Source organism: Pleuronectes platessa, chromosome 18 (genome assembly GCF_947347685.1).
Source record: "Pleuronectes platessa chromosome 18, fPlePla1.1, whole genome shotgun sequence".
NCBI lineage: Eukaryota > Metazoa > Chordata > Actinopteri > Pleuronectiformes > Pleuronectidae > Pleuronectes > Pleuronectes platessa.
This window is the reverse complement of record NC_070643.1, coordinates 13,908,461-13,936,402: the sequence shown is the minus strand read 5'-3', so window position 1 is coordinate 13,936,402 and position 27,942 is coordinate 13,908,461. Positions and strand designations below refer to the sequence as shown.

At 43.5% G+C, this 27,942-nt stretch overlaps 1 protein-coding gene across 5 annotated transcripts; it reads left to right on the top strand.

Moving 5' to 3' along the window:
- The first annotated feature begins 416 nt into the window (after positions 1–416).
- spire1a (spire-type actin nucleation factor 1a) lies at positions 417–27,841 on the top strand. 5 transcript variants are annotated; one of them, XM_053447013.1, is made up of 18 exons: positions 417–1,156; positions 5,054–5,085; positions 13,637–13,912; positions 16,324–16,449; positions 19,217–19,291; positions 19,394–19,567; positions 19,749–19,835; positions 20,122–20,251; positions 22,608–22,655; positions 23,077–23,234; positions 23,469–23,550; positions 23,670–23,812; positions 25,605–25,634; positions 26,479–26,616; positions 26,696–26,766; positions 26,920–26,947; positions 27,097–27,257; positions 27,452–27,841. In XM_053447013.1, exons 1-18 carry the CDS (start codon positions 808–810, stop codon positions 27,729–27,731), a joined length of 2,388 nt encoding a protein of 795 aa, XP_053302988.1. In that variant the 5' UTR covers positions 417–807; the 3' UTR covers positions 27,732–27,841. The 5 variants fall into 5 exon arrangements, with proteins under 5 accessions (XP_053302988.1, XP_053302989.1, XP_053302990.1 ...); XM_053447014.1 differs by having other exon boundaries at positions 419–1,156; positions 19,403–19,567; XM_053447016.1 differs by lacking the exon at positions 417–1,156 and adding an exon at positions 1,934–2,031.
- Positions 27,842–27,942: the final 101 nt, after the last annotated feature.

The window sequence follows — 27,942 nt, the reverse complement described above, 5'->3', positions numbered from 1 at the left end:
TGCAAAACACAGTAAGAGGAAATAAGACTTCACTGACCCTGTTGTTCCTGAGTGAGAAGTATCAGCAGATAAGGGGCCAAGATGATAGAAGACTGATAAAGAATTATATGCTCTAGATAAATAAATATAGTATAATAATTGTGTTATGCCGTTAGATACGGCCTTTGAAGGATGCAGCCCCTGGATTTTGACACAGCTGTTGTAAGTATTGATAGTAAAAGACACATTTTAAGACAACTGACAAGACAGAAGCACTTTAGCATGTGCTTTCTTTACTGCTGACCTTCCATTTTAAAAGATGTTATCACTTAAATAATGGATGGCGCGTATTGGTTTCAACGCCCTACAAATGGCCCCTAGTGGCGGGATTTAGCACTCTGGTTTCACAGTCATCTGTCGGGCTGTAATCAAGCACCCTGAATGCATGCGGCCTCCGAAGGATGCGGCCTCAGATTTGAGTCACAGCTACAATTAGCATTGTTAGCAAAATAATAGTTTTTTAGGACAACTGACAGGAGAGGGGCACCTGAGGGGACCAATCAGGTTTTCAGCACACCTGAAGCTCTCTGGTTTTCTATTGGCTGAGGTTAATGGGTGCGGTAGATAAACCGTGTATCCGGCGGGCGCTTGGACCCAGCTGAGCTCCCTGTCTCTCCCTGTGAACCGTTGGTGCTCCTGTCTCTCAGCCGGGACACATCAGCTGAGACGCGGGGACAAGTCGGATGATTCACGGCCGTGCGGCTCTGACACATTCACCAGGACACTCGAAACTCTTCCTTTGGGACATGTGGCAACGGTGACGCAGCCATGGCCAAGCGACCGGGCACCGACGACGGGATGCTGACATCGCCGACCCGTCTCCGGGACTTCGCCGCCAACCTGAGCGCCGGGAATCTGTTGAACATGGACTGCGGCGAAGGAGCCGAGGAGGTGTCGCTGGAGGAAATCCTGAGCCTGTACAGCCAGCCGATAAACGAGGAGCAGGCGTGGGCCGTGTGCTACCAGTGCTGCCGGACGCTAGCGCAGAGACACCGGAGGAAAAGCCCCAAGTCGGCGGTTGCCTCAGCCGCTGGGTGGCCGCGGCGGATCGAGGGACCCGGGGACGTGAGGATCGGGAGAGACGGCGCCGTGGAGCTGCGCTTTGGAGACAGCGCAGGTAAACGAACCGAGCCCGGGGAACGTGTCGCTTATTTACCCCAGACACGAGAGCCGAGTAGCCGCAGTTTTCTGAAAGACAAAGCGCCCCCCCCCCCCCCCCCCCCCGGTTCTTTTCCAGGCTGCCATTAAATGAAACGCTTCTCCGTCCGACTCCTCCACTCGCAGGCCAGGAGTGGAGCATCCCCACAAAGAGGCCATGTTGTTGTGGCTGTCTGCTTCTAGCCATGTGGTGAATGTGTTTACAGACGCGCTTGTTAATAATGCATCGTAGATCATCGCTACTTAGCTCCTGGGAAACATAATAATAATATCCATAAACAAACACCTGGGACGCTGTGTTATCGTCTCATTATAAAACAGACAGGCTCTGTTCTCACAACAGTATGGCTGCTCTGGGCCCGTGTTTGAAATCCAGCTCCTGCCGCAGGTCGGTTAGCTTCAGTAAACATTGGACCATGTGATGCATTCGAACTGCAGAGCACCGCGGGAGCCAGGAACGAGCCTGCAGTGAAACTATATTGGTCCAAAAAAACACTGAATGCAGATGAGTCACTGCTGCTAACAGCCCCGCTAATTGTGTAAATTAGATACATACGCACAGGTTGTTGTTGTTGTTAGTGGAGTAAAGGTTCAGTTGTTCGGTACACTCGGAGCAGGGTGTGCATCTGATGTTTAAAACAAGGAAATGCACGTTCGAGGTTAAAGGTAGCGTGAACACATGTTGCATAGAATTCACTCTCTCAGTTCTGAAGGAATGGTTTGTGTTCCACCTTTAACTATACACAGCAGAGCTGAAGTTATTGAGTAGATAAATGAATCAGTAGGAAATGTGAGTATAAATTGCACAGTATCAGTGGTACCAGCTTCTCAGAGGTGAATATTTGCTTGTTTTTATAGTCTTCTATGGTAGCAAGGTGAATAACTTTTACCTTATGGTCTGTCGGGTGAACGATGTGGCGATATCAACATGAGTTTGACATTTCAAAGCCAATTATAAACTCTAAAGAAACGTAGCTCTAATTAACCTGACAGCACGAATAGGAAGTTCTAAAGCAGTTTTATTTCTGATGACTTTCTTGGATCAATCTTTTTATAATTGCCCAACATGGATTTATGCCTGTGGTGGAAGTTGAAGTCACATGTCTTAGCACCTTTAACTCGTGTCAAATAACCCCATTTTTGGGTGGTAGTGTCACAGAACTTAGCACACTGATTTGGTCACATGATCTTACACACTGAGCTTTTAATCGTGATCCGAGAGGGTGTAATTTCGGTTCCTTAAGTTTCTAATATGACTTAATCAGAAATACAAATTTCATTTAAATCTGTTACACACTAAAAGTTTGATTTATTTGATACAAAATTACCAACCTACTAAATCTAGTATAATCCAGTCTCAGATATTAACGAAACCGAGGGTGCTCTTGTGTAATATAATGTAATATTGAAAGTGTATTGTCTATTCAAGCTTCCAGCAAAGACTGTGACCTTCTACGTCAGCGCGGGTGTGTAGTGCAGGTGAACACAATGTCTCCGAGCCTCGCACCCTTTCAACTACATTCCATTAATATGTGAGAGATAAACGTGGGTGTGGGAGGAGGACCTTTGGCAGTCAGTTGAGCCGCAGGCATGAGTTAACGTCCTCTCCCTCTCTTTCTCTCTCTCATGGGAACCTATCATCCACCTGCTTTCTTCTTCCCCTCACGAGCCAGCGTCTCGGTCTGGTTCTCCTTCATCTCCCTGTACCAGAAACGTTTTCCATGTGTGGAAATCCCACTTTCAGTATAAACAGACTCGTCAGACTTGTCATCCCATGTGTTTTGGCTTGGCCTAAAATAGAACTAATGTGACGATTGGAGTCACAGCTTTAAAAGTCTTTGACTGCAGATGAGTTTAGAGATAACTGGGGAAAGTTCTGGTCTGTGCCTCTCTCCAGTTGTTGGTGTGTTCTGGGTGAGCTTAGCCAGGTCTTGATTCTTGTTAAACCTGGGCAATGAGCGAGACCTGAGTCTTATTAAGCCTCCAGCAACTCAGCGCCGGCTTTAAAGAATCTACTTGTCCCAGCAGAAAATATAAGCTTATGCAACCTACCTATGGCCTGCATATATATGACTCAGTGAAAATGTGTCATCATGCTTTGGCCGGCACCCAGACCACCAGCGATCGAGCTCCACAGCCTGTCTGCCCTGCTGTTGTGGTCAATTTACAAGTAATCTCGGCAAACAAGGAAGCATTCACACTTTTTGTGGTGCATGCCTAAGAGAATCCCACAAACAAGCAGCACAGAGCCCGAGTCCAGTGTTATCGATGCACTGTTCCTGCTGCAGTCAGATCAATTCACATGAAGAGCGTCGGAGAATGTATTCACTCCCACTCCTCGTGGCCGGAAGGAGCCGGAATGATGCATCAAGATGAAACTTGTTTACCCCAAGATGTTCAGTGATCCATACCTACAGGAGGGCTTTCTGTTGATTTGGCACATGCTGTATATTAACTGAAATGATATTCGTACAGTTAATGTGGTTAATTATCTCATTGAAAGGGTTTAAGTAAGGATGGAGCCTCTCGTCCTTATTTTTTTATTAGATTAGAGGCCAGTGATAGATGAGTCAGAACTTTCCATTTTTATCTTTGGTCTATAGCTCACTCCCTGTTAAACCTTCCATCAGCAGAGATTTAGATTTTTTTCATTGAATAACAGACTGAGGGCGACACTGAGCTCTGCTCCAAATATGCCGCTGCGATTTATTTTCTCCTATGAGAGACGAGGGCCCTGGCCACGCCACATCTCTCCTGCGCTTGCACAGAGGACGCAGTGTTTCCCTGATGAGCGTTGGTGCATGACGGTTGATGTCTTGAGACCTGCACAGAATAGCTACAGAAAAACTGTAGTTGTATTTTCTTCAGTTTTGAAGCTCTCCATTAAAAAAAAACTTGTCGGGACTGGAAAAAACATAATCATTTCCTCAACCGATGGAATTTAGACTGGAATGTTTTCAGCATTCAGGGAAATGCCAAACCTGACCATGGTAGCTCTTTTTTTCCAGATGCCCTGATTCTACACTTTGAACTGGTGAAAGTCTGCAGATCAATTGCTCTCTTTGTACTTTCACCCCTGACGTTGCTCTCTCACAGTCAACCTTCAATCATGAGTTACTCATGATAACTCGTCAAATGTTAAAATAAATCTAGTAGAGGTTTAATATTTGAATAAATGTGCAAAATCAATACATTTTATACTATATAAAAATCTTACATGACAGTTTGATTTCTATTAGATTTTTCATTATATTTGATATGTTTTTTGTCTACTAAAGTAAACAACCATCTTGTTTCTTGTAATAAACAATTTATACTTAAAAAACAGGTTCGTAGGTTTTTGTAAAAGCCAAGAGGCCACAGTCTTAAGAAGGTCACTGTCATGGTTGAGTTATTTGTTTCTTAATTTTTTTACTTTCCATTTTGAATGAGGTATTCGTGGTAATAATGGATAGCGCGTAATGGTTTCGACGCGTGTCCTATACAACTGGCCCCCGGTGGCCGGTTTTGACACTTCATTTTGCCTCAGGCGGCGGCTCGCAGAGAAAACACAATCATTTATTCACTCCCTGGTTTCACAGTCATCTGTAGTGCTGTAATCATGTGCTCCAGCTTTTCATCTGCTCCTCGGTGGCTACATTCTCACTCGCAGCAGGAGAAGTTCAATCTTTTATGTTCTGTAACTGTGTGTGTTAACTGTCAGATCATTGAAAGATGACTCGCACAACTGTACAGTAGATGGTTTTTTTTCACTGGGTGTTTCCCTGGTTGATTGTTACCATAACTACATGCATAAGTAATAATCATCCCTTTTCATAAGTGTCAATAACGTCCCTTCTTTGTTCTGTCATTACAGATGAATACACATCGGCCCCCACGTCATTAGAGGTGAGTTCCTCCAGTCACTTAACCATCAGTGGTAGAAAATGAGTTTTCTGTTTCAGTGAGTGCTGCTGAAGCTGTTTTGCCGGTTTTCTATTAACAACATTCCAGCAGCAACACTCAACACAGAGTCTGTGTTTTTTTTTTTACCTTGAAGTTTTGGTGTCGTTGCATTATTTAGTTCACCGATCACGCCGACTGAGACAAAACAGTTTCACAGCTTTCCCACCATTGATGCTATTAGTGAGCACTTGCACCCCAAATAGACTGGCGGGCCGTGAGGAAAATGTTTCCTCTGCATCGAGCCGGTGTATGAAGACATTCTGGTGGTGTTATTTTTCTTGTGTGAAGGGACTATTTTATCTGTAGGAACTGATAGAGAATTGCTTGTTACATCACATCAGTACAGACATGCATGATAAGCACTTTATCCTCCAACAAACAGGTTATGTTTTCCCCCTGGTCCGTTCACTGGTTTGTTTGTCAGCAGGATAATGCAAAAACTACAGAGCAGATTTCCACGAAACATGTTGGAAGGATGTTGTATGGGCCAGGAAATAATCCATTCCATTTCTGTGTAGATGCAGTCAAAAAGGGAGGATCCAGGAATTTACTTTCGCTTTCTCAAACATTGGGAGTTGGGGTGCTGGGGGGAAAATCTGGTAAATGTAAGGGACTGATTTCTATCAGTGTCCATTTTGGTGAGGCTTGACTGAATTTGATGGGACTGTTTGGAGTTGGGGGGGATTCTTCAACATATCCCATCTTCCAGGAGCTGCAGAGAAAGTTTAGTCTATTACAAATCAGTTAACCTGTTCAAAGGGGTTAGGCACGGTGCATGGGCATCCCTTTGCGTGTTTTTTACCCACAGACTGAGCTCTGACCTGGGAGGCTCATGAGTGAGTTCACTACAAGTGGCACTCTCCACTTTGTTGTGTACTTATTGTGTGAGCAGCACTCTAATGCAGAAGAGTGCTTTAAAGGAGAGCCCATCTTTCTTCTTCTCGTCTTTTAGTTCATGAATGCGTTACTTAAAAAAAATGTCAACACACACTCAAACATCAGCACCAAAACCACGTGAGTGGAGTATGTGGCCAGTGTGTATCAGGCAAAGCTGGGTTCATTATATAATGTTGGGAGGAGAAGTCGCTCTCTTAAGCTTCCTTATGTGTACACAGACTAATTACACAGAGTCCTCTGTCAACTCCGAGTGGTTTGTTTTCCTTTTTGCTGTGATCACAGGCATGAACAGTATGTGTGTTTTTAGCATGGCTTGGTCGGAAAGAGAATTCCTCTGTCAGCTGACGGTTGGAACATGAGTGAAATCTCATGGCGGAACTGTGACGACGCAATCATTGGAGTGAAAATGTGTTTTCTCACCTCATACATTGGCCTTGTCTTTCGCGCTAGTTGATGCTGGACTGCTCCTCGCGTGATAACAGTTCTCATGCTGTGACACTCGGGACAGGGCGTGTTCGGTTCCTTGGAAATAAATTCTTCGCAACTGTGTAATGGACACACCTTGGTTTTTTAAGTTTTTTTTAAAATTTTTTTAATCTTATTGATTGGTATGTTGCTCAAGTACAGATATAACAACCTGTCTAGAGTGTGAGGCAGTGGCTTGTGTTTCTAAATCAGTTGTTTGCCATGCACACTAAAAAAACAAACAACGGCAATATGGATGGTAATCTCTGTCAGTTGGTTCACTGTTGTGGTCAAGATGGAATTCACAGTCCTCCTCGAGTCCCTTTTTGCAATCCTGCACTTGCCACATCAACATAGCTTTGAACAGGACCCGATCTGTTTCTAGTTTGACCAATCACATTTGAGCAGGCTTTGGTTGCCCACAGGTAAACAGTCAATGTGGAGCGCAAACGAGTCTGAACCCACTGACTGAAATACTTTGGCTATTGGCTTTTTAATCTATCTTCAGTCATATGCAGCTGGCTGTGAATAGAATTTGGCCAAAATGTCGTATGGACACCTACAAAAAGCAGTTTGTGTTCTTTGTGGAGAAAGGTTTGACTTGTGTGATAAAAGAAACTAGTCAGACGCAGTGTGCAGCAAATGAAGGATATCCATCATCTACACAGGAAGTCAGACAATATTTGCTTGGCCATTGCCCCCAAAGGCTAATTCATGATCTGATGATATCTGATGGGTCGCGAGATTGTCCGATGCCTAACCAGGAAATCTCTCAACTGATGAACTGACTTGACATTTGCGTTCATCCTGGTGGAAGATTCCCATTGATGGTTGAAGCTCTGTGTTTGATGCTAATATTGGCTCATCAGCATCAGTAATAATGCAGAGCAATGCTTTCAACCATTCTGGCCTGAAGGGTTTGTTGTGTCTCAGTCTCTTGTGTCAGCGAGTCAGCCAACAAGCCACTCAGCCACTGCCTCCCTCACGCATTCCTCTGCTTCCACACGCTCAAGTCTTTGGCAGCTAATCACTGGCTTGTGTGGAATTGACCCGCTTTCCTGCTCACTGACACCAAATAACTTGTGTTGGAACAATCATCAGTGATGTGCAACAAGATCCTGATTAGGTTTATTAAATTAAAGCTGGTGGCTGGTCATGAGTTAGCTTTTCCTTCTTGGTGCCGTGCTGTTATTTTGGTGATTGTTGCTGAATATTTCCAACTGGAAACCAGACTCCATGTGAGACTTGCGCCTTCCACTGCGGCCCATAAGCACAAGATTAACCCAGTTTGTCTGCAGTTGAAGATTAAGGTGAGATTAGCTATAGTATCCTGTTACAGGTTCTCCAGGTTGCCAGATCTGCTCAGGACTGCGTAGCGCAATTTAGGGCCAAGACAATTAGTCGGCCAGCACCATACACAGGGTTGAAGCCTTGGATTTTGAAATGGATCCTAATAGAGCTTAAGTTTGGATTGAGTTGGTCAGTAAGAAGTCATTATGCTATTAAACACATCGTGAAAGGTCATGATTGACAGCTGAGACTGGCTCACGATTGATATCACTACTGCGCAGACTATGGCCCCAAATGACTGCAATATCACAAGATGGCGGAATCTGTATCTGCGATGTTTTGGCTTCATTTTTGTACAACGTGAGGAATTGGTGACACATGGTCCATACAGTCTACGTTCTATAAGAATACCTGCTCTTCCTCTTCTCCTTCCTGACAACAGACTGCACATTTTAGAGGAGGAAAGTGATGATTTTCATGGAGTTTTAGTCGGATTCTTTTCAGGATCAGTTGCCTGCTTGTCTGTGGATTCAGTTCAGACAGCAACCCCTTGGGTGACACCCTATCTGATCCCTGTCTGCCTGACATGTACCAGTGACCTCTTTATGTTACACTCTGCTTTTATCTTAATCCATCAATGGATTTTTTGTGACATTGACGGCTTTACTTTAAATCCACAGTGCAGTTCGTATTACAGTCCAAGAGGTTACATTTCTGTCTATACAGACATATTCACAGAAAGCACGAACCCCAAAGGAATCCACATTATCGAGTAATCTGAACTAATTGAGTCAGGGCTATTCATTTATATCCACAACAGAAGAAACTTATTCCTCATTATCTTCTTGTCCAGTCAGGCCTGAGACATGAGTTGAATTTCCTTTGTTAGTCGGCCAAGTTTATGGAGGATTCAGATCTTCTACTGGAGATGTTTTGCAGTAGCTGCTAGAAACTCCAGGGTGGTTACTGGAATGAGATAAATTGGTTTGTTTGAGGAGATAGATTTTTCTCCTTGTCATGAAAGCTGCCAATCACATTTGTGTGATGTTCAGAGCCACTTTGACAATTCAGACAAACCCATTAGGGAGGACTGGGTTAGTTTGCGGCAGATTAATAAAAGGCTGTGGTGAAATAAAGTAGACTCTGTTGGGTCTTTTAAAAAAATAAAGAAAAGCCTCTTTCATCTTCTATATGTATATCACACTCATGGCTGCGAATGATGACCTGTAAGATCATAGGTGGATGTTGAATCCATGGGGACATTTTCTCAGTCCTCAGCAATTTCCAGTTGACTTCCATTTACTTGGATGCGACCACGAAAGGAACACAGAGCCTGTGACCATGAGGAGATATTTAAAGAGCAGCATCGTGTTCTGTCCGTCCACGAGAGACAGGGAAACGGTGATGCTGCAGACCGGGGGAGGCAGAGCATCTGCTATTGTGGTGGAAACCTCTAGATTTAGCTCTGGTTATGTAACTGTCTGTGTAGTGGTGGCTTTGCTCTACTGCAAAGCCACGCTGAAGGGTGCTTATCCCACTGCTTTGTGAACTCAGCTGGCCACAGAGACACTCCAAAGGCAACAGGCCGGTTGCAAAGCATGAATATATGAGCTCATAATATTTACAGCAGCAATTCAGTGCTGTGCCTCCCTCCCCGTCCTGCACCACCTTTTAACTGAACCTTAAATCTGAAGCTGCCCATAGTTCCCCAGTTATGTTGGTTGACAGCATGGACGTATGTCAGCTTTACATGTGACAAACTGAGATCTTTTACACAAACACTTCATTCATATCCCATCTGTGTACTGGTTGCCACATTGGTTCTTCTTCCATCCTGAGTGCTCTCCTTGTTCGGTTTGATTAGCTATTGTATACAACTGAAGATACATCTGTAGTTTATTGTTTCAGGATTATTTGTTGTTACAGTTTTAAATTAAACATGGAGACGAACACAACATTTAATTAATTATAAATAGAGATGTTGCATTTTTCCCTTTTCTGATAACGATACTTGGGCTTTGCATATCTGCCAATGCAATTACAGATCCTGTATTATCCTTTACTTATTTCATGGATATTACCAGCTATATATTATGGTATATAAATTTGCAATAGTTGCACGTAAAACTTGTACAGGACTTTATTTTGTGAAGCTGCATCGGAACCGAAAGAATTTCTGGCCGTGATCGAAGCACAGACAGAAAACCTCCCTCTGACAGTAGCACACAGCCTCAGGGCCTCGAGCCACAACCATCGTCAGTATTTCTACTCGGTGACCAAACTCGCCTGCTTGCCTCTGTGATCTGTTCGGCCTCGGAGCAGACCGACCAGATGTCCTTAATTATGTCTCACGTTATTTAGTTCGGTCATCAAAAGGCCAGTGTTGAGGCTGGAGCCCTTTTTAACTGAATTGGTAAAAAACAAGACTTCAGTTTTTGAGTGGGCACAAAGCTTTAATAATGTTTGGGGGGGAAACAGGTCAATTTCAATTTTTTTTTTTATAACTTATTAGCTATTTTGATTCAACGTGACCTCATGTGTTCCTTCAGGTGATGACTGTGATTCATGAGTAAAACTTTTTCTTCATCTTAATCATCGATTCCTGACACGCTGCCTCTGACATCAGTATGAAAAATGGAGATTCTCTAGTATAATATAAGCCACTCTAGGGAAAACCACATATCTTACCCTGAGCCATGATGTCGTATGAGAGCCTAGTATTTTTTTATTTGTTAGTGGAGCGTGAGAAAAGTGGAGGGAGGCTGGAGGATATTGTGAATGGACATATTCAGAAAGAGACTCATTCATGAGGAGGATTTGTAGAATTTACACGTTTATTTAGTAAACTGGTAAAAACCTGCGTCAACACCGATTTTATTAAATTGTTTTTCCAACTTCGACACCCAGATGACTCATCTTGCCTCATTTCACAAGAAGCATTCGAAACTGTTGGAAACTGTGTGTTACCTGTGGGTGACTGAGGCCCTCACTGGTGGGAACACACTGTGTGTGTGTTGCATCCTCTGTGGCAAGCCTCCACCTCTCCTAGGTGGAGCCTAGTTTCTATTAGTGGCTCAGGCGGTTCCTGAAACCCAGCGGTGGGTTCTCAGGACGTCTTTCCCAACTCTTAATCCACACAGTCATTCCCCCGCCTTCTTCCGCCTCGCTGCCTTTTGCTTCACCTCTTTTCCTCATTCTTCTGTCACAAGTCTTCATATGAGATCATCACGTGTAATTTGAAAAAAATCTAACTGTTTTTCCCTCCTTCCTGTTTCAGATGTTTTTCCCCATTCCTTCAGACATAAACTCAAATGAGTCTCAATAATGTTCTTCACTATAAAGAACTGGATTCAAACAACTGGTGTCTGAATATGCTCAGGCATATTTAGTGTAGTAAATATTGCTCATTTGGAAATGTAGTCTAATGCAACTGATATATTGGACATGGACTCGATGATTTTCCATATTTCATCACTGACTATACTTTATCGTGAAAATTTGAATGCGATCCCTTGTATTGTCTGTCACTGCAGCATTCCCCGACTATCTCACAGCGCATGTTGTCCCACAGATGGATTATGAGGTTACATAATCAGACACTAAGGAATAGGATATTTATTTTAGCCCTGGAACAGGATTACCAGCCGCGCACACAGACAGTTGATAAACGATAACATAGAACACCACAACATTGATCTTTGCCCAAAGAGATTAGGATCAGTAGATTAGTGTTGGGGAATTTTTATGGGTTTGGTCACTTTCATTGTTTTGGTATTTTTAAGAACGAAGTGTTTTTGTTTTTTTAGGAAGACAGTGTGGAGTTTAAATCTAAATAAGATACAAAATGACACAAATTCAGAAACAACGGGCAAAAACACATGATACACTGCTGTTTAGTATTGAGCAGTTCTGACCAGACGCAAACTTGTGAATAAATTAAAATGTCATGCATATTTTTGATTATATACATCGTTACAACTCAAAGGCCCCTGTAGCTGTAGCTGTAACAGTACTGACATGAAACTGGTTAAACTCAGATGAAACTTATTAACGTTTCACCTTTGTCATTCTAGATCAAACAAAGCAGAAGATCGCCACGTAGCTCTTTGAGTCAGGTGATGCAGAACTTTGTAGTTTGTCAGGATCGTCTTTATTGTCCCACTGTCAGACTGTGACAACAGCACTAAAAACACAGAGCAAGCCTGTGCCTTTCACATTGGATGAGTTACAGCAGCCTTGGGTCAGACGCCTTCAGGAAAATGCCCTGAACATTAAGGAAAGGGCTGGTGCCTGGGTAGAGCATGCAGGAGGACGGACACGACTTATAAACTACACTGCACAAATCACATGTTTTTGTTTACAGCACAGACTCTGGTGGTCGCCCTTATCGTGAAAAGCTCTCCAATTTTCTGAGAGCAGTTTTAGTGGAAAGATGGGGATTCTCGTAATGAGTATGAAATTATTGACTGACTAACTTTAATGTTTAAGTGTCTTCCCCGTTGAGTGAAACTGGTTAATTTACATTATTTGTAGTTTTGAATTCTTAAAAGAAGCTGTTATTCCCTTTATAGGTAAATACATTTTTCCCCCCCTTTCTTTATAAAGATAAATGAACCATTGAATTACCCTCTGGATATCTCATGAACAGCTGTTGTTTATGGAGAACGAAAACAAACCACTTGGTTGCTGAAGTAATTAACCCCAAACCGGCTCAGTCATCTCTCTCTCTCTCTCTCTCTCTCTCTCTCTCTCTCTCTCTCTCTCTCTCTCTCTCTCTCTCTCTCTCTCTCTCTCTCTCTCTCTCTCTCTCTCTCTCTCTCTCTCTCTCTCTCTCTCTCTCTCTCTCTCTCTCTCTCTCTCTCTCTCTCTCTCTCTCTCTCTCTCGCTGCACTCCCACGGCCGAGCAGCCAGCCGTGCCCGTCCACACCGACTTCACCCAAAGCGGCTCTGTTTTTGTTTTTTTAGACGCCTCCCTTCTTCAACAATGCGGCTCCATCCTTTTAAGTATAGGAACGTACAGTACAGGAATCAGTCACATTGTGCCGAGCTGATGGGATCGTTTATTGCCTTTTTAAACAAAAGCCATCGTACAAAAGCTTCAAGGTTTTGTTTGTTGTTGCTACATTTAGACCTGCTGTGGTGCCAAATATGGTATAAAGCAGCACGGGGCTGTCACTCATCAAGGAATACTAGCAATTTTAATCGGTTAGTTGATTTAATCGAGGTAGTCCGATTGTAGTCTACAGAATAATGGAACAATTTGGGTTATTTGTCCCGTCCGACAAAATGTCTGGAAGCGAGATGAGCTCAAAGGTACATTTAGGACAAGAGACGTGAAAGAATTCTGATTCTGAAACTTGATTTGAGAGGATGGGTTGACTGGAGCTATCAGGAGAAGACATGCTGCAGTGAAAGAACCGCTTTGTCTCTCAGCGACGCGGAGGTAGTTTGAGACATTAAGACAAGTTGGATCAAGCTGTGGAAAGTGATGGGTCATACCCGGCTTATTAATCGAGGGGAAGCAGTTATTAAAATGAAATCATCCCAAGATGATGGTAATAATCAGGCGGAACACTGTGGCCTCGTTTCACATCTGCTCTGGGCACATGACCCGTCTTCCGGTCTGTTCAGGTGAATGGAGTTTACTGTAAGTAGACTTGTTTATCCAACCAAAACAGGGCTGCAGTGAAGTCTGGTTTGCTCCATGAGAATGTGCTGGTGTGCCATTAATAACTGATCAGCAGGGGCAGATACAATGTACAAAAACGGACTGTAGAAACTCAATTCAGAGGAACTGTTTTAATAATACATTTTTAATAAATGTTTTTTTTCTTCTTTACAGGTAATCGACTCACTGGGCGTCATGATCTACAAAGCTCTGGACTTTGGCCTCAAGGAAAATGAGGAGCGCGAACTCAGCCCCCCGCTTGAGCGCCTGATCGACATGATGACCAACAATGAAGAAACGGAGAGCGACCCCTGTCCTGACGAGGGCTACGAGGCCACAGAGGAGGAGGATGAGTGCGAAGGGGAGGAGGAGGAGGAGGAAGAGGAGCTCGTTGCCACTCCCACTACCGGCACAGTCGGCAGCATTCGTGGCTATCGAGATATTATCTTGGTAGGTTGCTCTGCCAAAGTGTTCTCACTTTTTCCACCCGCATGTTTTTAGGTCAGGTCTGTAAACAGAGCTGTACGTCCACATGTCATTATCACTCCAGTTCAAAACAAATTTCCCTGATGGAGGCCGTCACGCTGTAATTCCCCAAGTAGCTTCAGAATGAGACTTGTAATTAAAGCTGTGTAAACACGCTGGTATTTGGGGACTAGGATCAGAAACTTTCACAGCGTGTTCCCTCCATATAATGAACCTGGTGTAGGATATAAATGTTTGGTCTGTTCGCTGCCAATGCGGCACCGACCTGGCCCCTAATTCCTCCCAACAATGATTCTCTTTGAGTGTAGTCTGCAACATGTTGATATGACATGGCCAGATTAGGCAACGAGACATTCCTGACTGACCTTCCTCGCCTGCTGCTGTTGTGTCAGGCAGGGGACGAGGGTTCAGCGAGACGTGAAGCTGACTGGTGTTGACAGGAATAGTTGGCTGGTGAATGTGCAGAGTGGTGCATTAGTAAAGTGGAGCAAACTGAGGGAGTGCCAACATCGGCCAACGTCCTCTTACCAGAGCTGTCAATCTGAAGCTGCTTTCAGACGCGCACTGAACTCCACATAATCTCCTGACATTCTCCGGAGGGGAGAACGCAAATGTCTGCGGAGTTTCTACCTCCAAGCCCGTAGGCAAAACTCTGGATAATGTCTGAATGAGCCCATGTGAGAAGACGGAGGAATCACAGCGAGCAAATTGGCTTGTTTATTACATGTAACCGACGCAAAACTGACAAATAAAGAAACAAACCAAAAGAAAACTAATATATATCAGGAAGTAAAAAAGCAGAGAGCCATTCACGTAGAAGACACTGACAAAGATTCCAAGAGAGTGCCGCCCCTCCCCTGAACTCTCCGCAGGTTTCTGTGTTGAGCGAAGAATCTCCTGCTGCGTTGCTCATGTGTGGAAGGCAAACTTTGCAGAAAGTCGGGACCCAATCGTGCCATCATCCTCTGGAGTTGATGTCAAAACACAGCTCATTGTTCGGATTATTGTCCAAACATTTAGCTCTTGATGATCGCTCACCAATTGTCACGCACAGGGAGACATCCGTTTGACCTCACATCTGTAAAGAGAGACTAGCTCATGTTGCGGTTAAACTTCTTTTGTGCCTCTATTTTTTTGGGGGGGCGATACATAGGTTTTTGTGCTTGATGAATAACATTGTGTTTGGTAGAAACTGTGGAAACCACAGATAGGAATATAATATTAGCATGTCGGCAAATACTCTCACTCCCCAGGTGTCGTTTACGTGGGAATTTCCCGTCAATGACAATGAAGAAGACGCTTTCTGCTGAGTCATATGTACCTGTGGCTGGCCAAGCCCTTCAGAGGAACACCAAAAATGTCATTCGTCCGGTTTATTCCTTTTTGTTGTCGCTGGAGTTGGTTTGGCTGCTCATCCACTACTGTGGCAGGCAGCCTTTTATTATCACTACAATCACAGGCGAATCATAAGGGTCACATCTTTTTTAATGGCGTTCAGGTGATGCCACGCACACCATGTCGCTGCTGAACTCGACAATCGGGTTCAGGCTGTTTTTCTGCTTCACACAGGAAAAGGTTATAGCGGCACGAGTGGTGTTGATCTGTGGATGGTAGAACTGTTAAGCCGATGGATCGCCATGACACTTTCTAGAACCACTCATTTTCTTAGGGCGGGACGACGACCTGGCTTTTCATCTAGCGACACCACCAGGTGACCCGTGGGGCTTCAACACCTGCTGAATGCATTGTCATAAACATTGCTCCCCTTCTCTCTGGATGATTCACACCCACTTTACTTCGACTTTCCGTTCAATGAAGTAATCTGGCGATTGTTTTTTAAATGCTACGACGTGAAACAATACTTCACCATTATTCTATGAGCCTATTATCACCATTAGTACTATGCAGCTTCAGAGGCGGGTGCACAAGGTGAGCACACATACAATTGTTCTGTTTCCTCTGCAGAGACACTTATGATCACTATGACCATGATGCACCAGACAATTAAATGGAATGAGAGATTGGTTTATTGCATGTTATGCCCAAACACACCCATGTTTAATAAAGAGTGTAAATAAAATCATTTTGAACCACCCACTTCCACAAACAAAGGTTAATTTAGTCACACCCTGAATGTCATTTTGCTTTAGAACATTTGCTTTAATTGTTAAAGTAGTGACTTTATTGTTTTATATAATTTGGGTTTGGCAGAAAATTGACTAAATGCAGATTGTTAAATCAAGTAAACAAAAGTTTTTAGGATTACATTTTTATCTGTCAAAAAAAACTTTGCGCATGGTTTTTGGTGTGTATATATTCTTTTTCTATAATGTCAATAAATAGTTGGTCACACAAACTGCTCTGTTCCCCTCCAGATATGTTCTTCCCACCTGCCCAGCCCGTCAGACGCTCCCAGTCACTACCAGGCCGTGTGCCGCGCTCTCTATGCCGAGACCCGGGAGCTGCGCACCTTTCTGGAAAAGATCAAAAATGCCAAAGAGGTAAGACAGTCCGGCCTCTGACCGCTGCAGGTTAATGAGGAGTCTGGTGAAGATACGTCACAGACGAGCAGAAAAACAAACCATTCCATCTGCTCATCCATCTGAGTCTTTCTTTTCTTTTGCCATGACACGTGATTATAGTCATCTACACCTTTTTAAGACATATAAAGAAACTTAGACACTCGATTTCAATATTTTCTTCTCCCTCCCAAATTTCCCATGAGTCGTTCTCCGAATGTTGAACCTGTTTACACATCACACACAAAAGAATACAAAAGAAATTGACAGAGAAAAAAGGATCTGAGGAAGTACCAAACTCTAGTCTCTGGGATTTTACCAGTCTGCTTGTTTTCTTTTTCTTTTTCTTTATTTAATTGGTCGAATTAGGATCTGTTTGGTAAACAGGTTTTTTATTGCTGGAAAAAGAAAATACCAGAGTCATGCCCAGAAATAACAACAGCGAACGCCCACAGGGTCCAGACTGTGTTGGTGTCCCTGTCTGACCCCCCCCTGCTCAGGGCATCTGAGAACTCTTCATCTCTGAGACTTGTTGGGGATGATTTAAATCCGAATAGACATGATCTGGCACCACGCTGCCTGCTAGCTGGCCGATTTGATTCCTGTAAATGAGAGTACAGCTACCGGAGTATTGGAGTATGAGTAGTGAGAGAGTTCCTGTGGAGATCTTGAGGCAGAATGTCTGAGACAATCAACCAAGATGTGTTGGAGTTTGCTTTGTTAATTAACATGATTAATTCAAATCATTAGATTGAGGAAAAACATGACAGAGAGTAGAGTCTTATTTCAGAAAATACTTGAAAGTAATGGATATTTTTTTGTGTTTTGCTTTGACTTTATTTGAATGAGTTGCACCATGTAGAATAGAAAAACTTGTGTGAGAATTGGAGTGTTTATCCGACAGGACCCGACAGACTCGGGCTGGATTCAAACATTTTAAAATGATGCTCGGGTTTGGGTCACGTTGGCTGGTCCATCTACTTTATTGTTTTATGCTGCACATCCCTGTAATCGGGGAAAACACCAGGCTTTGGTCGGGTTCGGACACACAAAATTAGTTTTCATAGAGGCGTGACGAATTATAATGTCTCTTTAGAAAAACATCTTCACCACTTTGAAATTACACACCAATTCACTGAAAGCCCAGATGACCCAGTTTTCCACCATTGCTGAAATGCAGGGTGCATTTGTGAATCTGTGTGTAGTGGAGAGTGTAAAGTGTCTCAACAGCCCACAAAAACTGATCCAGGCTCAGCAGCCGATCTGTTTACACTCATTTAACATGTTGTTAAAACGCATTCAAGAAGCTTTTACACCTGAGAATCGTTTTGAAAAATATTAATATATCCTCAATCTGTGATGTGTGCATTTGCAAAGCTGCTCAACATGTGGACAAGTGCACAGTATTAACACACAGGCTGCGACCTCTGCAGGAGGCATGATCCATGTAAACGTTCTTATGTAATATATGGTTATTGGATCAAGTGTAACAGTATTACAGCAGTTAAAGCAACTTACAGGAGGGGACTGCTGGGCGGCTGGGGCCCCTCTGCTCCTCCTGTAGCACTGGATGTTCCAGGATAATTGCTAATGAGTAACAGTACACACCATCACACATGGCTAGGATGTAGGAGGATGATCAACAAGTTCTTTAACTTTTTGATATAATTTCTACAATCGTATAGAACAAATAAAGACTTTTATACGTCCATCCAATCCCCTTGGTTGTCATCAACTAATTCTCAGTCCTCTCATAGTCGTCTTTGTCACTATGACGTCCATTTCTCCCTCTTTTCTTTCAGCTCTGTTTCCTGTAGTTTGTGTCAGTGTAGTTTAGTTTCTTCTCCTTTTCTTTCCTGCCTGAGGAAAAACCACTGAAGCCAGTAGTTTTCCACGCAAATTCTTACTGGTTTAAAAAAAAAAACTAAACAAATGGAAAGATGAAGGACAAATACTGTACCAACATGATCAGATATCAGAAGCGATCAGTCATGTCAGCAGAAAACAAAGATTACGCTCCGGTATAAGGGATGTGATTGAGCAGAAACATGGGTGTGGAGATGTAAAGATGATGAGAAGAAAAGTTGCTCATGACGTTTCTTTATTTTGATTTGAAAGTCTGTCGTTGGATAATATCATAGATGATGACTGATTACATTTTTGGATTAACCTGAGCTGAACTGGAGACAAGAATGAAGAAGAGTTGGTTTGAGATGAGGAACCCAGTTTTTCTTTATTATAGAAACAGTCAGAGTGGCTACTTCTTTAAGTCAGTACACACTCGTGCCTTCAGTAGGAAACAAATAAAGTGAAAGGATGGTGTGACAGTGCGTTTTAAAATACACGCACATACACAAACAGCAGAGGGCTTGATACCATGTCCAGAGTCGCCACATGGTACAGACTATAATGAACAGGATGCACATGTCCACATGGAGGTGGATTTTGTGCCTGCAACAGTCGTAGAACTTTAAATAACCGGCTCGTACACTAAGGATTCGGCAGACAGACCCATTAATAGCGCTCATTAGTTGGTCATTGATTTCCTCTTTTTCCCTCTGGTACAACTGTCAATATAGGATGAGACTGATATCGACATTCCCTTGCAAAAACAACATCCATTGAGGAATTAACCAGACGGCTGGAAGTTTGCCATTGACCTTTACTTAATTCCAGCCAGTGCTTACTGCATATCACAACAGTAGAAAACTATTTAAAATGTCCTTTTTCTGTTCCTTTTCTTGGCCAGAACCTCCGGAAAATGGAAGGTGAGACTCGGGAGGAAGCTGTTAAAGACCTCGATGACCTGCAAAACGCTGACTGGGTAAGAAGGATCTCTACAGTGCTGCATTTGACTGTGACCGTGCATTGGTAATTTTCTTACATGTGTGCTGCACGTTCCTGCAAACTGTATTAATTATTTAAGTCCATCCAGGCACGGTTCTGGGTGCAGGTGATGCGAGACCTGCGAGACGGCGTAAAGCTAAAGAAGGTTCAGGAACGCCAGTACAACCCACTGCCCATCGAGTACCAGCTCACGCCCTACGAAATGCTGATGGACGACATCCGCTCCCAGCGTTACAAGCTGCGCAAAGTCATGGTGTGGATTTCATCAACCCTCACAGGCTCGCCACAAACATTGATTTTCTTTGTAGCTGGGGGCAAAATGCACATTAAGCCCGTCTCCTGCACGTGGAGTTGAAATCTCAGATGGCTGCATGTATTTATCCTTTTTCTTTAATAAGTCGTTGTCCACATCCTCTTTTCCACTGTCGTCCCAGGTGAACGGAGACCTCCCTCCGAGGTTAAAGAAGAGCGCGCATGAGGTTATTCTGGAATTCATCAGGTCACGACCTCCTCTCAACCCTGTGAGTAATAAACCGCGCTGTGCCACTAAATGGTTCCCGTTGGTCAATTATCGGGCATCCAGTTTTAAATTTTTGTACCGGAGTTTATAATTGCGTCAACAGTTCTGACATCTCGTGTATTTTTAGTTTGGCAACATTTAGAGAATGATTGATCTGATTCATGCTGTTACAACACATGCAGTCTTTCAGGGCTGTTAGGAGGGAGGGAGGGGGGGGGGGGGCAAATCTCATTTTGGTCTCCATGGTTATGGCAGCTGAGCCCTCACTTGTATGGTTGTCATGGCAGGTTGCCGCCCGTAAACTGAAGCCCCACCCGGTGCGACCCCGGAGCCTCCACGAGCGCCTGCTGGAGGACATCAAAGCCGAGAGGAAGCTGAGGCCCGTCTCCCCGGACATGATCCGCAGGACTCGCCTGGGTGAGACGCCGACACATCCCAGCACACAGGCACACATCAACATGACGTATAGAAGGGAAACACTCGTCTGGTTCTATTTGTTCAAACTCCCAAATTAAATCTATCATATCAGAAACAAGCCTCAGTTGTTTCGGATGAGACTGTGGCTGTATACATACTGCATGGAAGCTCCACTCAAAGCAAAAACCATTAACCATGATTTCACTGCTCTTAACTGCATCCATCATTACTCTGTTTACTTCAACACTCTAACATTTACTCTAACAGCTCTCTCCCCACGTTGATCTCTTCACCTATTCAGATGTGTCAGTGTTTAAACAAGGCCGACTGTGTCTACAGCTTCATGTGCTCTGCTAAAGTTCCCGTCCAGTGTTGACTGGTTTCAACTCTGTTGACATTTTATCAAAATGAATCCATTATGTAATGCAGCCTTTGTGGTATTCTCGATGAAACCCAGCAGTGCACGAGAGGCTCTGTGGGTATGTAGATAATGTGTTAAACCATTTAAACTTTAATCAGATAAAAACAAGAGAATATCCAGCAGTCAGTACCGTACAGTGCCTCTACAGTACACAAGACGCCTTTTGTTGGGAGCTTAAGGAGGGAAACACGCAGCAGTTGTTTTGTAATCAGATACGTAGGAGACGGTACGCGTGTTCCCCCAGAATACTGTCTGAAAAGCTGATATAAGAACGAGTATTAGTCTTTAGGAATACCATTTTTGTCAATAGAGAGGTGCAAAAGTTGTGGAAGTAGAGAAGTAGACATGACTACACGCCGATTAGACTAAAATCTCATCTCTTTTTAATTATATTTCATGCTAGTGTTGCCAATTCCAACATAAGCAATTGGCTTTAAGAAAATATGGGAATTGTCAGAAAGCCAGTCAGAGTTCATGTGCTGATGGTGAACACTTTACTTTTCTGAATGATCTTTTGTAAACTTGGATGACTCGTTGACTTCCATCCATTTTAACTCTCGTGGATTTTCTTTTCCTCCTCTCCTCCTCCATTTTTCTTTCCAAACACGGGCGTATGTGCCAGTCATGCGGCCTCTTAGCATGTCTTACAGTTTTGACTCATCAGGTAAAGTTGAACGTCAGCTGTTGTGCTCTCTGCTGTCGCTCCTTTGTGTTTCATGTTTTTAAGGTCAAGGCACCTGCTCCTCCCTGATTCAAACACGCATACTCCTCCCTTTTCATTTCATGCTTGTGTCATAGAAATTGGTTTAATGATACACTGCTCTCACTTGTTAGATGTTGTGATGCGTAAAGATACTCTACCCAAAAGGAAAGATGGGTCAGGAGAGTGCGACTTTATCTCAGGTTGTGTGAAATTGTCGTCATAGTGTTTATTAGAGCCGGAATGATTTATTGCTTGGCAGATAAAAATGTACTACTAATAATAATATCTTTTTATCTAGCACTTATCAAAACATAGTAACAAAACGCTTCATAGATAAAAATGAGAATAAACACACTTAATGTGTGACAGAAATTTAAACATGACCTCCCTATAATATATCATATCTGATAAGAGCGGCGTTTATATTTGCTGATATGTATCGATAAAAAAATACTTTACAGAATAAACGTCATTAAAAATTATATTTATTTTCTAAATTCAAGTTCTATATATTAGGTTGTATTTATAGTTATTTATGATAAAGTGTTATGGCTGAACTGTACAATATCAAGCCTCAGTTATATTTCTCTGTCATAAGGAGTTGATAACGTCATCTAAGGAACCAATGCTATTTGTGATGATACATTCGGATCAGAAATTCCCTTTAGTCCCTTCTTCAAAAGAGCAGCATGGTCAGCATGTTATGAGCGGTTTATATTAAGAGTTTGAAAAGCTGTTAGTGTAGAAGTTTCTCACAGTCACTATCTGTGGTCTTAGTGATGAGTCGTTGAGCGAGAGCCAGTAGAGTTAAATCACAGATCATCAGTCTGCAGCCAGTGTGACCTGCTCGTCGCCCTAATCCGCTCTCACTGTGGAATATGACAACTTACATAACACCTCAGATAAACAGTTGACCGGCAGATGAGAGTCTGGTTGTGGCTCCGCAGTTCACAGAACGACCCCTAATCCGGACGGACATGTGAGAATAATATATATATATATAGATTTTGTGTTGTGGCTCATCGTCTTATCTTCACTTCCCTCTGTGATTCGCAGCTGTGCACAAAACACCTGTGTGTCCCTGTCGCCCCTCACTTCCCACCTGCTCTGACAGATGCTTGCTGCCGTCGTGCCCTCCCTGTGGTTCCAGTCTGCTGTTAGGGACACTGATATTAGTGTGTGTGTGTGTGTGTGGTCATGATGAAGACCGTCTTCTCTTCTCTCCTCTTCAGGTGCAGGGAAAAGCATCAGCACTCCTCAGGACCTGTTCCGAAGCTCAGGTAAAATACATGTGAACATCGACGCTGTGATCTGTTGTTTTGGCTTTAACTTTTCATTATTACTTATTATACTTTCGGTTCGTCCGTCCCAGTCTTGTGAACACGATATCTCAAGAACACCTTAACTGAAACTGAGCTGGCTGGCGACGGCATACAACCACATGGCAGAAATTGTAGTTTGTTCTTTGTAAACCAATGTACTCAACGCTTTTTAAGTGTTGTTTGCTTGAGGAGAACTCTAACTTGTTACATGTGGTCTGTGTATTTTGACTGTTTGGTATCCTATATTTACATTACTAAGACAGCCGTAGTTGACACAGTAGTTGCGTTTGCCAGCTGGTCAGATAAGGAGACAGCTCATTTCTGGTTCACTCGTGAAGCCGGTGCCTGAATTTTCTCCTCTTCCCCCTTTGACACACAGACACTCCCGACGCACCCAGGAAGTTGGCTGTCAGCACCCAGTCTCTGGCCGGCGGCACCAAGGGACCCAGTCAAGGTGGAGGCGTGCAGCCGCTCTGCCAGAGGAAGCGGCTGCTCAAGGCGCCCACGCTGGCCGAGCTGGACAGCTCCGAATCTGATGTAAGATGATGGCTAAAATAAACACTTTGCTAACTGCTGGATAATGTTTTTTTTCGTTTCAATAAGGGGAAGATCACACCCTATAAAGTAAAAGACTCTCTGGACATAAATGATAAACTTTTTGATACATTTTTTTGTTAATTTGTTTTAATTCGATATTTGATGCTATAAAAACAAGGTGAAATGTCATGATTGACAGCTGACACTGACTGTGTTAAATGTTCTGTGTAACAGGAGGAGACCACACGGAGCAGCTCGAGTATGTCCACGTCTCTAATGGAGGACACGTCGCCCGAGTCCGTCACAGGGAAGAAGGGTAGGAGTGTTACCTCGAATATACTTTAACATATTATTCTCTACCTTTTGCCAAATATTCATTGTAATCACTCTTGTGTATTCTTTATTTATCTGTTGTTTTGGTCCCTATGTCTCCAGCTCCTCCAAACTTCCTGCCCATCTCCGCCACCCCGCAGCCAGACAAGCGTCGGTCTCCACGGAGGAGGCACACCCTGGAGAAGGACGCCCCCACCAGCGTCCGGCCCTTTGCACCTCCGTCCAGACAGATCTCCAAGTCTCTGGTACGTTAACCAACAAGTTCTGATAAGACCTTAAAGAATGAATGAGTGAAGCCCCTCAGGTCGATGACCGGTTTTTAATCAGACACAACAGATTTTCCTGCCCCAGTGGAAAAACACTTTGGTACATTATTAAACTATTATGTGATGTTACATTTTTACTGTTGTACCTATGATATACTCAAATCTGATAAGATGAATCACTAAAAAGATATATCTATATAAAAAGCAGGATCTTAGTCCTGAGCAGGGACATCGTTTATTATATAACACAGCCTGTTACCATGGCTACGTCTCCCAACAACACCGGGCGCACAATATATGTCTGTTGAAGCTGGTCCCGTCCTGTGACTGGTCATTTGTTTGGCATGAGGTCACTGGTTCTCTGAGCTGCTCTGTGCTGGTCGTATGATTCTACTGAGGTTGATGCACGTAATTGAAACCACAGGACAGGCAGCTGCTGCGAAGGACATTTAGATGGAACTGGTTCGGTCTCACCACTTGTTAGTTAAATGGCCGAGGCCCCAGTTCCTAGCAGCAGAAGGTCGTCTCATCAGAAGACACGAATAGGACGGTTCTCATGGACATACACTTGCTGATATTGAAATTTCACAGTATCTCCTACTTTAAGTTTTAAAATAGGTTTCTCCTCTATTGCTATTTTAAATATGATCCAGATGAAAGTTGCTCTTGAGCACCACTTGTCATATGTCCTTTTTTTTTCACTTCATTAGTCTGATATAGCTGATGATTCACTTTAAAACAACTTGCCAGTCAAGAATGAGAATAATTAAACTTTTGAAAGTTCTAGGCAGACTAAGGTAGAGCCCGACCGATATCTGGGGGCAAATCACGATGCCAATATTGGGGAATAAAAAGAATATTAATCGATACAGATATATATATATATATATATATATATATATATATATATATATGCGATGATAAATAAAATGAGAGAATTTATGTAAAATCTAGAAACGTAAATATATATCTTCTCTGCATTATTTATTCTGCAAAGTTCTCATATCTGCAAATATAAACACGGACGTCTGTGAAAGGCTCTTGTCTAAAAATAGCTTTTCCAGTTCAGAGTGATTGAATTCACCAGAAGTCTGGCATCTTTTCATTGTGTTATTCAAGCTCAGGTTCACATTGATACCAGGTGTTGTGTTTCTCTAGTTTCTGTTGAACAGTAAGATCTTTGTCACAGCCCCCCCCCCCCCCCCCCCCTCTGTGGTGCACAAGTCTCAATAACGTGTTTACGCTGCTCGACTGTCGTGTCTCAAAGACTTACTCGCAGTTATTTTCTGTCTTGTAAATTGCTGCAGCTGAAGGCGGATCCCAGCGCCAAGGTAACTTTATCAAAAACCCTCCTTACCTGTCACCATCCATATTGTTTGTGTAGGATTAGTCTCAGGGTCCAAACAGGAGACAGCACGTTAGTCGACACCAGCTGTGATGTGTGATGTCCGTGAGGGAGCTGAAGGATGACGGCTGCCATGTTAGTGAACAGTTGTCCTAGTGAGATGGACGCTGTCAGATGATGAATCATGAGACTCTGTTACTCACTGACTGTTGCTTCATGCCACATATGAAAAGAACTCATGCTGGGATGGAGGCTGAAGAGAAATCATGTATAAGACATGTTTTGGAATCTTTTCCTGTAAATAATGAAATAACTGACCGAGCCTAACGAGCTCATTGAGTTGTATTAAATTTCATGAAGTGATTAGCTTGTTAAGATTCAAGGTCGTGCTCCTGTGTGAATGTCCGTCCTGTTCCCTCTGGTCAGGTGGAAGCTGCCAGTGGAGCGCAGGGCTCGGTATGTGACTGTTTAAACTGCATGTGATCCCATTTCACCATCAAACGCTCAGAGCACCGTGTGGGGGAACTCATTCAGAACACAGTACAGACGTAACCAGCAGACCTGGGTGTTAGGTGAAAGGATGTAGAGGAACAGTGCAGGAGAGAAAGAAGGAGGCTCGTCGGGGGGGGGTTAATAACCACTGGTTGGGTTTATTAAACTCTCTCCCTACCTTATTCTCTCGGGCACTCTCAAACAGCAGTTTATTAAATCCTAATCAGTCGAGGATAATCGCATCTTCTCCTTCCTCTTCTTTTTTTTCTTCCTCTTCCTGCTCTTCTTCTTCCTCCTTCTCTTTTCCTCTTCCCTGTTCTTCTTCGTCCTCTCTTCTTTTTTATCTTCCTGCTCTTCTTCTTCCTCCTTCCCTTTTCCTCTTCCCCGTTCTTCTTCCTCCTCTCTTCTACGTCCTTTTCTTCTCTTGTCTTCTTCCCTCTCACACATAAATGAGACCTTGCGTCGTGACCATCTGTGTGAACAGGAGATCTCTCGAGTCTTATTTTAGATTGTTTTCAAATGGAGCTTTAGTCAGGACTAGAGTAAGGAGAAAGGAAACCTATTGTGAAAAGCTGTGGACCACCAATATGGCAGCTGTTGTGTGTCGCTGGAGGCATCATTTCACATTGTCGTCTGCTCTCACCTCCACCATCTCACTGCATGTTTACTTTTCTGGTTAAGTGGTGATTGCTGGGTGCTTGTGTTTCGTGGGATTATCATTATTTCTTTAGTTTTGCATTCAGCTATCTGTTTCATTGATCTGTGAACGCTGAGGCAGTTTGCTGACGTGTTGAGTCTCTTCTTCCAGGAGGAGTTCTGTTACCCAGCGGAGTGTCTGGCCCTGACGGTGGAGGAGGTGATGCACATCAGACAGGTCCTGGTCAAGGCGGAGCTGGAGAAGTTCCAGCAGTACAAAGAAATCTACAACGCTCTGAAGAAAGGAAAAGTAGGTCGTCTTCACTCAGCCTGATGTTTTTCGGACGCATTCAAATGTCAGTTACTTCACCACATTCTTTCCTCTCCAGCTTTGTTTCTCATGTCGGACCAAGAGGTTCTCCCTCTTCACCTGGTCCTACACCTGCCAATTCTGCAAAAGGTACATTGAATTATTTTATAAACCGATATTCCTTCATATCTGTCGTTGTGGACACTTAAACAATTTAGTGTAACTTGTTTAAATCTGCATTAGTCTGAATGACAGCTACTGTTCAGTAATATCTAACAAACGGTTAACTTTTATCTTTTCCAGGCCTGTGTGCTCCCAGTGCTGTAAAAAGGTAGGAGGCTGTCAACGTCTGTATATTTAACACACTCACAATCGCTTTGCTTTAAAAAAGATTTAAACTATGAGTCATGATAACCATCGTGTGTTTCTATAAATACAGAATAAACGGTTTTCATCATTTTGTCCATCATTCTCCTTCAGATGCGTCTTCCATCGAAGCCTTATTCCACCTTGCCCATTTACTCCCTGGGCCCCAGTGCTGTAGCTAAAGACGAGGCAAGGGCTCCGTCTGCAGCCGAGCCTGAGAAGAACCCGTTCGGTTCTGGACACAGTCGACACAGCCTGCGCAGGAGTGTTTCCAAGTAAGTTACTGTGGAGCTCGCAAAGTCTGCCTTTATGGGAATTCTTCAGATTATTACATAATTTAGAGTTCAGTGGTCAAAGGTCACGGTGATCTCATAAAATGTTTAGTCAGAAACTGCAATGATTGGTAGGGACATACAATGGCAGTGTGGTAATTCTAGGAGGAAACGTACAAATGTCTCTTCATCCTCAGGTCGTCCAAACATGGCGGCGGCGGCAGCAGCAGCAAAGACGAGCGGTCAGTGGACGAGCCGGAGCTGCCCAAGGAGCTGACGGAGGACTGGGTCGCCATGGAGGTGTGTGTAGACTGCAAGAAGTTCATCACGGAGATCATCGCCTCCAGCAAGCGCAGCCTGTGCGTGGCCAGTAAGCGCGCCCGCCTCAATCGCAATCGCAAAACTCAATCCTTCTACATGTCATCGTCCAACTCCGTCAACTTCCGGCCCTCGGAGCGCACCATCAACGAGGTCTAGCACTGCTCCTGTGCACTTTTATTACGCTGCGTTTATTCATTCCATGAAGAATCAAAATCTCCTCATACGCTACACGGACTGGTTTACCACAGTTTATGTAAATAGTGATTGTCAAAAAAAAATGAAGCCATGAAGCCAGTCTGTACCACCCCAAAGGTAGAAAATGTTCTTATACCTTACCCCCCCATCTCAGGAAAAGATGGCACGCTCT

Coding starts and splice junctions, on each gene's coding strand:
- spire1a (XM_053447013.1), top strand. CDS start 808: ATGGCCAAGCGACCGGGCACCGACGACGGGATGCTGACATCGCCGACC. Junction 1,157..5,053: donor GCGCTTTGGAGACAGCGCAG/GTAAACGAACCG, acceptor CTGTCATTACAG/ATGAATACACATCGGCCCCC. Junction 22,656..23,076: donor GGACCTGTTCCGAAGCTCAG/GTAAAATACATG, acceptor TTTGACACACAG/ACACTCCCGACGCACCCAGG.